The sequence below is a fragment of the Vicia villosa genome, linkage group LG3, assembly GCF_029867415.1.
Source record: "Vicia villosa cultivar HV-30 ecotype Madison, WI linkage group LG3, Vvil1.0, whole genome shotgun sequence".
Classification (NCBI taxonomy): Eukaryota; Viridiplantae; Streptophyta; class Magnoliopsida; order Fabales; family Fabaceae; genus Vicia; species Vicia villosa.
In genome coordinates this window covers 23,569,453-23,580,797 of record NC_081182.1, presented here as the reverse complement: position 1 = coordinate 23,580,797, position 11,345 = coordinate 23,569,453, and the positions used below count along the sequence as shown (strand labels likewise).

Genomic DNA, 11,345 nt, shown 5'->3' with positions numbered 1-11,345 from the left:
AAAAAAGTTCTTTTATAACTCTAGAAGTATATCTCCCGACATTATTTATCACACACCAAAATACTTTCTAAGTATCTTTATTTTCTAAATTAGTTTGAAAGTGTATTTTCGATATTTTATTTATTTCACACATAGTGACTAATTTGGAAGTACAGTTCCAAATTTGTCAAGCATAAATTTTATTTAAAAAATACCACCTTACATGTATTTTACAATTCAGTAAATAATTTAGAAGTACATTTTTAAATTTGTTAAAGCGGAAAATTTAATAATCATCCGTATGTATGTTTCACTCATGATCATACTTCAATTTTTTTAAACCATACTAAAACCTCATCCTACATTCAATTAAGTTTTCTAATTCAAAATATAATTTCTTTGTTTTTCACATCAAAAGGAGCTTAAGAAAATGAAATTTAAGGTAATGTACATGTATTTTCTTTCTCATTATTTAGTAGAATTTGATTTTTGTTGTAAGAAAACAAACGTTAAGTCCAAAATTGTACTTTCAGATTGTTGTTGAATATCATACGAAATTGTATTTTCATATTATTGTAGTGTTGAATTTGGTGTGTTTTAAAATTTTTTTCTCATTAATTGATCTTAAATATAGTGCATTCTGACACTGTCGCAAAAGCTACTGTGTTTATGGATATTAAATCAGTAGTTGTCGAGGTATATGTTGGTAAATAATTTACAAATAAACAAGAGTTTGTTATTCGTTAATATATGCTTCAATGGATCCACACAAAAGCTGCTAAATTGGGGTTTGGCGTTGTAATCGAGAGGTTCTATAATGATTTTGATAGAAGACAACCATTTGTGACACTGAGATGCGAAAGAAGTGGCAAGTACACAAAACTAGTGTTGGAATAAATTTGGTTTATATCTTACCCTTTAGGTTTTAGTGATAGTAATAAAGTATTTAAAGAACTATTGGATAAACTAATGTATGTTCAAGTGCGCAGGTACAAAGATCAATATATTGATTGAAAGTAAGTTTTGGAATTGCACTGAACATTGAAAGAAAAACTCTTAAGAGGGAAATTCTGAAGATCCGACTCTGAAGAATCAACTTATGATCAAGATGACCAGAACTTGTAGTCTCCTGACTCTGGACAAGCCAACCTCTGAAGAGTCAGGATCTAAAGGATCATAAGCTAAGATTCAGACTCGGAAGGATCAAAACCTGAGCCCAGTTAAAGCTCAAGAAACGATGATTTTTTGACACGTCGCTATGAGACTCTGAAGTCAATTTGTCTTGTTATGGTCACGTGATTACTCAACAGAAAGTTGCCGAAGTCTGAAGGTTTACAACTGATAATTCCTTTTGTCGCAAAGAAAGTTCAAGTTAGTTTGCAAAGACATTAACCATTTAAGGAAGCTTTGCAACATATCTGTTGATATCTCTCTTCAACGACTCTTTTTGTGCTTGGAGTTCTCTCCAACGAGTTCTTTTATGGAACTCTATAAAAGGAAATGAATATTTGGAGAAATAAGACTCTATAAAAGGAGCTGAAGATTTGGAGAAACATATAACACTTCTCCTTGACAAGAAAAAAAAGAAGTTACCCTGTCAAAACAAAGAGAAGTTACTCTTTCATGGAACTCTTAGAGTTTTGTGAGTTGTAATTTGTTTACACCTCTCATTGTACATCAAGTATAACTATCTTTTTATCATCCAAAGTTAAGCAGACCACACCTTCCTTTTCAAACGCATACATAAAGGTAAGATTCTTATCTTAATAGTGTATGTAACAACATTATCATGAAGGAAGACAATATTAAAGAGATCATTGATGTAAAGAGAAAACATGAGGCTGAATTCAATATTAAAGATATATGAAGATTAAAATATTACCTTAAAAAGGACTCTGCAAGGTATAATGAACGAATCTTTCTCAATCAGCAAAAATATACATTTAATTTATTCATAGTAACAGAGATGACATCGTGTAAGTCAAGAGAAACACCAATGGATCCCAATGTAAAACCAAATGCACCATTTGGAGATGAAATGGTAAATAGAAAAAGCTACCAACGATTGATCAATAGACTAATTTATTTCTCACATACAAGGCCTACCATAGCCTTTAAATTGAGTGTGATAAGTAAGTTTATGCATGCACTGTGACATGCTCACTTGAAGGAGTTTTTAGGATATTGAGATATTTAGAAGGAATTCTAGAAAAAGGGATGATGTTTAAGAAGAAAGAACATATACAAGTTGAAACTTACACATATGTTGATTAGGTGGATAGTAAAAATGATAGGATGTTTATTCTTGAGTATTGTGCTTTTGTAGGTAGAACCTTAGTAACACGAAGAAGAAAAAAAATAAAATGTTGTAGCCATGAGTATTGTAAAGATTGAATTATGCTCTACAGCCCATAATTTTTATGAAATAATAAGGATTAAAAAAAGTTATGAATGAATTGAAGATCTCTAGTGCAAAACCAATCAAAATATATATTGTGATAATAATGCAACTATTTCCATTGCCCATAATTTGATCCTATTTGACAAAACGACACATGTTGAAGTGGACAGGCACTTAATTAAAGAAAAAATTGATAATGGTAGCGATATGTGTTTCTCATGTAGAGCTGGTAAAATGGATCAGACCAATCGAGTCAGTCCGAAAGCCCGTAAAATGTGCAAAGTGCAAGAGTACTGCAAGAGTTTATGATCAATTTGTTATTGAATTTCATTGTTAAAGCTAAACTCAATTATGAGTCCCTTGATTGTACTGATACTAATGAAAATATGCAAAGTGCAAGAACATATAGGTGAGATTGAGGGATGAATTAAACAAAAAATACTATCTCATCATTTAGATCAAGAAGCAAACTATAATATAGAGCATGTAACATGAGAAAAATAAATAATTTTGATGCTATGAGTTTCATGTTGAATAGATAATAAGTTTAACATGTTACTTTGTATCCAACAATTATGCTTCTAAAAAAAGGTTAAATTTGGTATTTCACTTTTCATCGATTAGTTTTGACGGTTTAACACTACTAAATTATCTATTTCATTCATTTTTTCATAAGTTACATGGGTACAAATTTCTTTATTTAAAAAAGCAATTTTTTTAAAAAAAATATATTAAATATAATATGGGCTGACCCCAATAACCATAATCCGTAGGGCCGGGTTTGAACAACTAAATTATAACCCGTTTAAATTTTTGGACTTTTTGTCCCGAGCCACTAAAGGCTCAAGTCTGTTACAAGGTGAACCGAAGCGGTTCGGGTAATCCGTTTTGACAACTCTCCTATGTATCAACCTTTCTGCTTTGTTTAATACATTTTAATGTCTCGCTACTGCAAAAATAAATACATTATCATCGGATAGTTCAATTGTTATAACACAAATATTTAACACAAACAATTTGATTATTTATGTTACCTCTTTCTCCCACACATGCCTAGTAGTATGGTGTGCATATAAAGAAAGTAGTGAAGGGTTTGAGGCGCCTCCAAAAAAACTATCATACATGACATCATCAAATTCACCGTTGAGTACATCAACATGAATTGGAGCGACAGGGGTTTCATAATGAGCCGAAGGTACATGACCACAAGAAGACAAAATCTCAACAACGAACGACGATTCTTCAACTGCAGGCAATGAGGGTCTAACTTTCTCTCTACCCACCGAGAAATGTTGGACCACTCTACCATGTCTCAATCTTTATCAGTAGATAGCTATTTTTTTATAATCAAAGAAAAAATGCATATCATAATCAAAGAAGCAGAAACAAAGTATCAGTAAATCAAACTTCAAAGCAAAAATAAAAATATAGATGTCCAAATTTTGTTATTCGGACTATGAGTTTAGTTTTCAAAATCCAAACTGCACAAAACCATAAAACAGAGCATGCATTACGAACCCTTAGCTCAAAAGTTTAAAATTTCAAACTAAATTTATTTATGAGAAAACAAATACAACATCTCTATTGCATCTAACTGATCTAACCTAATGTAGCATAATTATAACTTATTTATGAAACACATGCATCACAAATAAAAAAAATAAAAAAATGAAAAACTTATTAAATGTGAGAGATGAATAATCTTAACTTGAATGTAGTTGATTAAAAATTGACAAATGTGCTAAGCTTGAATGTAGTGGAATAGAAGTTGTGAGAAATATTGAAAAAATTTAATGCACAAGTAGCTAGTGGCGAGCTCTCTTTTCACTTGTTCAAATTTGATGAAATGAAAAAGTAGAGGGAAATGTCTCAACGTGAATATTTAAATAAAAACATTCATATTTCAATCTTGTAAGTTTAATCCAAAGATTGAAATTTAAACTAAGCCTTTAGCATTTTTCGTAGTTTGAGTTTTTGTGTGGTATAATGAGGCACGTCCTAATCTCATTATTCGTAAGTGGTTAATAGCATTATTTATTTAGTAAAAAATAATAGAAAAATGTTTATAAATTATCTCAATTTCCATTCACTGCAAAGTAATATTGATTATTGCATGCTGTTTTTTTCGTTAGTTTTAACTCGTGTCCGTAGAATCATTTCTTGATCATTATAAGAACAATCCTAACTGTCCTAAGCCAGTGAGCCTTCAGGCACGTTAATCTATCATGCTGACAGAAAACAATTATTAACAATATTTTGTATACAATCTTAATCACATGAACAGTTGTCAAACACTAACAAGATATTCGAAGCTACTTCATCAAGATCCATTTCTTAAACACTAAACTAACGAGAAACTAAATAATACACTTTATATTTCTCATTGACTTCTTATTTAAAGCACATGATGCAGAATTCTAGAGAACTTGATTGAATCTTGAAAGAAAAAGGAAAAAAAAGAAGCTAAACTCCACAGAAAGAAAACTAGTATGACAAAACTGGTTTAATAGTACATAAGAGGGGACATTATCGAAACTCTAAAATTTATCAACCATGATGGCATGAAATGATGCTGAATGGAGTACCATAACTCATGTCATAAAGATACCCCGCCAGAGTAGTTATCGCATATGAAGTCTCCGCCCAATAATTTCATCTTGTCTTGCTCCTGTATGTCATCATGAACATGGTTTCAAATACGCGTAAAATTTAACAATACTCGGTTTCACCGATTCAAAAAATCTACATGTTAAAAAGTCATATAGCAAGATATATGGAAACACAGTCATTATATTTCACAAATGATATTACCTGTTCCATCATTGAACTCGCTAAGTATTCCAGTGAACCAAGATTATTAGAAAACTGCGGTTGGCTTATGATGTTCGCTCGAGGTTGTCTTGATGTGGAGCATTCAACGAATCCAGCATGCTTCATTTGTATGGAATCACAAAACTTGGTGTCCATGCTTCTGTGCAAGGTCGAGTTTGTTGTTGTTTGGCCTGGAGGAACAACAGCACCGTTAACTGGAGGGAGAGAGTTAACTGATCCACAAGTAACATTTGAATGGTAAGGAGCGTCCTGATTATGGTCTTCCCATCCCTGAAACGGTAAATTACTGTTTATATACTCGGGTGGATTAGTAAACATCCCTCCTTGGGAGTGCATATCGGCCAACGAACCATGGGTTTGACCACCAGGATATACCCCTTGCAAGGGCAAAGAAGCCATGTTATCTGAAGGAGGAATAGGTGTTTGTCTAAAACATTCACTTGAAGGATAAGAATTTGTTTGGATCCCGGATAACTGAACCGCACTTGACCAATCATCACTACGCCTACCTTGATCAAGCATACTGAAAGAAAAATCTGAATGTTGAGAGGTTAATGAAGAAGATGGTGAACTTTCATATCCTATTCCTATACCTCGTTTTCCTTCAGGGCGTGTTTCTGACATCAAGGCATTGTTTGAGATACCGAGACTTGGAGGATGAAAACTAGAGGTAGTAGTTACTCTAGGTCTTTGATCCGGGAATTGACTCGGGATGGGAAAAGTTGGTTTTACATCGGCATTCAAGTTTTGAAGAGAAATAGCACCCTTGCTGTTTTGCAAGTGATCATACCCTATAGACATTGGCATACCCTGAAGAATATTCTGATTAACGGGATTTATGGCCGACTGGAATTTAAATTGGTCACTGGAAGAATTGTTTAAATTTTGTGATTGGCCCAACTGAAGTAGTCCGGATGGAGAAAATCCGTGTCCATTCAGACTAGCCGGAGTGTTCAGATTACTAATTATTCCACCAGGTGAAAAAGATCGGAAAGCATTACTGTGAAAATGTGCAGAACCACCCATTCTCAAATAAGATTGATCTGCACTCCCTAAGGCCGCCACCATACTAGCTTGTTGGTTTGCCACACAGCTAATTCTTTTCAGATAAAGTCTATACTTCTGCAGCCATTTCATAAACAGGAAAGATTCAGTGAAAGAAATGGTTTATAACTTACATTAAACAATTTAAACTAAAGAGTAAAGAACTAGAAAAATGCCTGGAGATGGCTAGCCACGTTCTCCCTTGTAATATTTTCGACATTCATCATATCAAGAATTTTTTTGGGTACAGCCTCTGCCAGTGAAACAACAATATCATGAATCATGAGGCTCAGACTCAAATTCAGTTATAGAAAACTTCATGATGCAGTGTAAATTTGAGTGATAGTTGAGACATCATAAATTATTCTAAACATCGGATTGAAAATAAACACTGAGCCAGTTATTCAACAATATTTTGATAATATAAATTGAGGAAATTGATAAGATAAAAAAATTGTTCTCGAGTTGTAGGCAGAGTGAAGAACAATAAAACATACTGTCGATGCCTAGGTGATTTACAGCAGCAACAAACTTGCGGTGCAACTCCACAGACCAAACAACTCGGGGCTTCTTCTGAGCTGACGGGTCCTCATTATCATTACCATTCTCTTTATCCTCATCATCATCTTCATCCTGGTCTTTCCTTTTCTTAGTCAACTTCCCATTTTCATCTGAATTTTCTGTTCCCGCTGATCTCAGTCCGCTGCCACTATCAGAAGTAGCGTTATCTGGCTTGCTGCTTTTGTTTTTCCCCTTTGAATCAGATTTCTTCCTAATCACATGCTGCCAAATGTTCTTTAACTCCTCTAATCTCACAGGTTTCAACAGATAATCACAAGCACCATGAGAAATCCCCTTCATCACCAGCTTCGTATCACCATACGCAGACAACACTGAAATCAAACACATTTTATAACCCAAAAAAGTCATTGATTAATAACTATATCAATAACCAATAAACGAGAGCCGAAACGATAACAGATCCCGACTTACTTATAACAGGAAGGTCCATCTCAAGTCCCACAAGCTCAAGCAGCTTAAATCCATCCATGTCTGGCATGTGCACATCACTGATAACCAAGTCAAACTTGTCTTTGTTCTCTCTCAGCATATTCAATGCCACTATAGCTTGACTAGTTGTGGTTACTACAATCCCAAATCATAAATAACATAAGCATCATCATCATTATACTGTATCAACTGTTTCTATATAACCCATCATAAGGATTTCATGAAAAACATAAATAAAAAACCCTCAATCAAATCACAACTTTTTCAGAAACGTTGACTCTAAAATCATGACTCTTCATCTTCTGTTCTTACTTCTTAGTCCAAATGCTAATATCAACTAAAAAAAACTTTTTTTTTTTTTTTATTTCTACCTAATTGTTTTGAATTTCTGGAATTAAAAATATAAACTTTGTAAACTAAAACAAAAAATTAACCATACCCATAACACCATACATTATAATTGATGAAAAAATTGTGCATAAACATGAAAAAGAATAAATTTTTATAATAAAAAAAAAGGAGCAGATCCGAATCTACCATGGTATTCACACTTTCGGAGGAGAGTTTCCAAGACTTTGAGGCAAGTGGGGTCGTCGTCGACGGCAAGAACACGCATTCCGATGGGGAAGAGATCAGTGGAATCATCCATTACCATGTTGAGGAAATGAAACAGAAAGGAAGGTTATGAAATAGTGATAATGAAAGGAAATTGAATTGTTTTGTAATGAGATGAATGAATGAATAATAATTGGAGTACAAAAATTGGGGTTGGTGAGAGAGAGAGAGAGAGAGAGAGAGAGAGAGAGAGAGAGTGGAATCTGTGATAATCCAAAAAGTGGAGTGGATGAAGTAGTACAAGCTGGATTGGAATCTGAGTAGGAATGGACGGTTGTGATTGTGAGGAAATGCTGGCGCGTTGTGGGTACGCGCGAAAATGGGATGATTAATATAAGACTCAAATGGAGTGTTGAGTCCAAATGACAAGCTGGGCCACCATGTGCCACATGGTCTTATGCTTATAAGTTGGAAGAATTTACGTCATGATTCAATTGATATAAGGTGTACAAAATGTCAATTTTACCCTTTTATGTGGGAGACAAAGTCAATCTCTAGAACCACAAGCACTTGTGTTAGTTATTGTGAGAATTTCTTTTGACTCACTTGAAAATGTGGTTTGACACGTTCGTTCAAAAGATACGTTATAGAAGGAGTGAGACGAGCAGAATCATGCGATCTCGTCACTTATTATTTATATATTTAGTGTGTCATTAAGAGCTGTGTCTAGTTGTTCGGCTTGACCAATGATGTTCCACTTCACAGTCCTTCAAGCACAATATTTACAAGGCAAAGTGATTAAGTGAGAATATCCTAGTTCATAGTCTCTCAAGCACAAGGCTCGAAAAAGAGAAATGGTTAAGAAAGAACTATTCTAGTTAGTAATCATAAAGACATATGATTGCATATATGTGTGTTCGAATCCGCAACATCTCTAGTCCCCAAGTACACGACATGTAAGGACGAAGTGATTGGGGCGCGTTCGAAGGTGACACCAAATAACTTGTTAATTGATTCTTGCTAGTGGTGTTTCGCAGAAAGTTAGTGGAAACTTGCTTAAGGTTAACGATTAAACTTTGGGATTAGCGGTGCAGTTAATGTAGCGAAATGATTAAAATTGCCTTGGGAACGACCAAATACTTTAGGTTGTTTGTTTGCATGCTTGCGGTGCTATAACACAATAATGATTTTTAAGATCCTATGAATGTGTACTCAATATGGAGAGGTCATTATTCTTTTATAAATGTACTACCCTTGGTCTTTATTTTTCATCGTCTTTTCAACCTTATAGCGATCGTGCCTTCTTTCACTACTTTGTTCATCCAACTCACTTAACAATAGATTTTTAGTATGTAAAGATGATAGTTCAACATATAAATGTTACTGAAAAGTGTTGTTTTCTATTTAATATTAGATTAACATCGTTGAAATATGATTTGAGATAGAAAGTATTCTTGCAAAAGCACAATGATGAATGATCCTTCCTACGTGTATGATCACAAACACATGCTTTTATCGTGGTTATCTGAGATTGATGAATGATCTTGTCAACCCTAGAGGTTACATACCTATAGTTGTCTCTGTGGGTCTGATTGAGTGAAGGAAATAACCCTTTATCAACCTCCTAAAGAGCACGAGGATGAATGGTCTCTCTTTCTCCCCCCTCTCACTCTCCTTTTTAATTTTTGTAGTTAATTTCATGATTAAGTTGTTCTTTATTGCTTTCTAGAAATTGCATGCCATTAGAATATCTATTGGTATTGATTTATATTGTTAATGAGTAGGTTTGTTAGAATTGGAAATTTAATTTTGTCTTGTTGTAGATTAATCTGAAAACTGTGGTCGTAGAATCCACTTAGCGTTGTTGTTGTTGTTGTTAAATCACACTTTTCGTGTAATTTGACTATTGTTCAATACATTTACTAGTTTGTTCATTTTGATTGAATTTGTGTGTAAATCTTGATTGTGTTGTAAACTGCTTAAGTCACTACATACCAATTCCAATCAATAAGCATAATCTCTTTTACGCTAGAATTTTCTTCCGCCATGAAAAATCACTATTGTTTTAAAAAATTTGATAAAAGTTTTTCAAACCATTTCCGAAGAAAATTTTAATTGGGAGGTCTATTCATCCCCCTCTAGACAGTTTCTTATGCATATTCTCACCCAACAATAGGTCTCGGAGTTGGTCTTTTGATCAGGTATAAGCGACTCAAATGTTTAAGAATATGGGTGACGAAGATCTAAATTGAGCGTACAGCAGAGCTCCATTTTTTAAAGATGAAAATTATGCTAATTAAAAAGAAAACATGTATGTACACTTAATGTCAGTTGATAAATATCTATGGGTAGTAATTGCCGACAAGCCTTTATTCCCAAAATAAAGTCGATAGTTCTATTAAACTTCCAAAATATTGGATCAATAATGAAAACAAAAGGCATCATATGATTTGAAGGCAGAAAATATATTTATCTTTGTGTTAACTGCTAATGTGGAACGATCTTCAAGTCCTTTACGAAGTAACTAAAGACCTTAAGGATTCTAAAATCACTATGTTGAATGAGGAGTGTGAAATTTTTCGTATGGAACCCGGAGAATCCGTGGAATCCTTGCATACCCGTTTTCTTCATTTAATCAATGAGTTAGACAACTTGGGAAAGTCAATGAAATTCTGATATCTACGTGCAGGGAATGACAACCAAAGGTTACGACCATCAAAGAATAAAAAGATCCTAATAATTTGGATATTACAAAATTGTCTAGAAATCTAATTGAACATGAAAATTAATTGAAACGTCTCGTTGAGAGCAAAGTAAAGGTGAAAAAGAAAGATAAGGTCAAAGAAGAAAAGCAGGATCTATCCTTGAAAGCTTTGTCGTCAAGGGCAAATAAAAACAAGGACGAAAGCGATAGTTATGATGAAGACTCTTCTAAAGAAGAAGAGACGGGGTTATTCGTCAAATACTACAATCAATATATGAGGAAACATAAGCTCAAAATATTCTGACAAAAATCTGATTAGTTTCAAGAAGTCTCATCCGCACAAGAAGGAACACAAGAGAAATGAAGAAGATGCCACATGCTTTGAATGCAGAAAGTCATGTCACTATCGAACCACATGTATGAGTCTTAACAAACATCATAAGAAAAAGGATAAGGAATTCTACAAGACGAAAGACAATTATGCTAAGAGTCGTAGGGCCTATATCGCTTGGGAAGAAAATGAGAGATCCTCTTCATTTTCCAATTCAAGTTCATATGATGAATGTTTCAACCTATGCTTGATGACACACAAGAAAAGTGAAGACTCTGAGGTATATACTTTTGACCCCGAAGTTAAACTTTCTCATAAGGCTTAATTAGTGACGAAGTCATTTACTTAATTTCATATTTCACTTTAGTCCCTTATTTAATAAACGTTACATTTTAGTCCTTAAAAACGATTTTGTTAGCCGACTTATTCCTTTCCGTTAAATTGTGAGAAAAAATGTTAACTGTTGGTGATGTGGCATGACAGTAAAG

General features: G+C 33.8%; 1 protein-coding gene across 1 annotated transcript; it reads right to left on the bottom strand.

The window, feature by feature from the left end:
- Nucleotides 1-4,648: 4,648 nt before the first annotated feature.
- Nucleotides 4,649-8,084, bottom strand: LOC131660659 (two-component response regulator ARR12-like). Its single transcript, XM_058929947.1, has 6 exons — nt 7,805-8,084; nt 7,250-7,402; nt 6,754-7,149; nt 6,433-6,509; nt 5,192-6,334; nt 4,649-5,048 (listed from the first exon to the last, which is right to left on the bottom strand). Exons 1-6 carry the CDS (start codon nt 7,920-7,922, stop codon nt 4,977-4,979), a joined length of 1,959 nt encoding a protein of 652 aa, XP_058785930.1. The 5' UTR covers nt 7,923-8,084; the 3' UTR covers nt 4,649-4,976.
- Nucleotides 8,085-11,345: the final 3,261 nt, after the last annotated feature.

Bases quoted from the DNA above. Each gene is read 5' to 3' on its own strand.
- LOC131660659 (XM_058929947.1), bottom strand. From the start codon at position 7,922: ATGGTAATGGATGATTCCACTGATCTCTTCCCCATCGGAATGCGTGTT. The intron at 7,150-7,249 runs GTAAGTCGGGAT...GTTTGATTTCAG, and splicing joins GATGGACCTTCCTGTTATAA to TGTTGTCTGCGTATGGTGAT. The intron at 5,049-5,191 runs GTAATATCATTT...GATGACATACAG, and splicing joins CGAGTTCAATGATGGAACAG to GAGCAAGACAAGATGAAATT.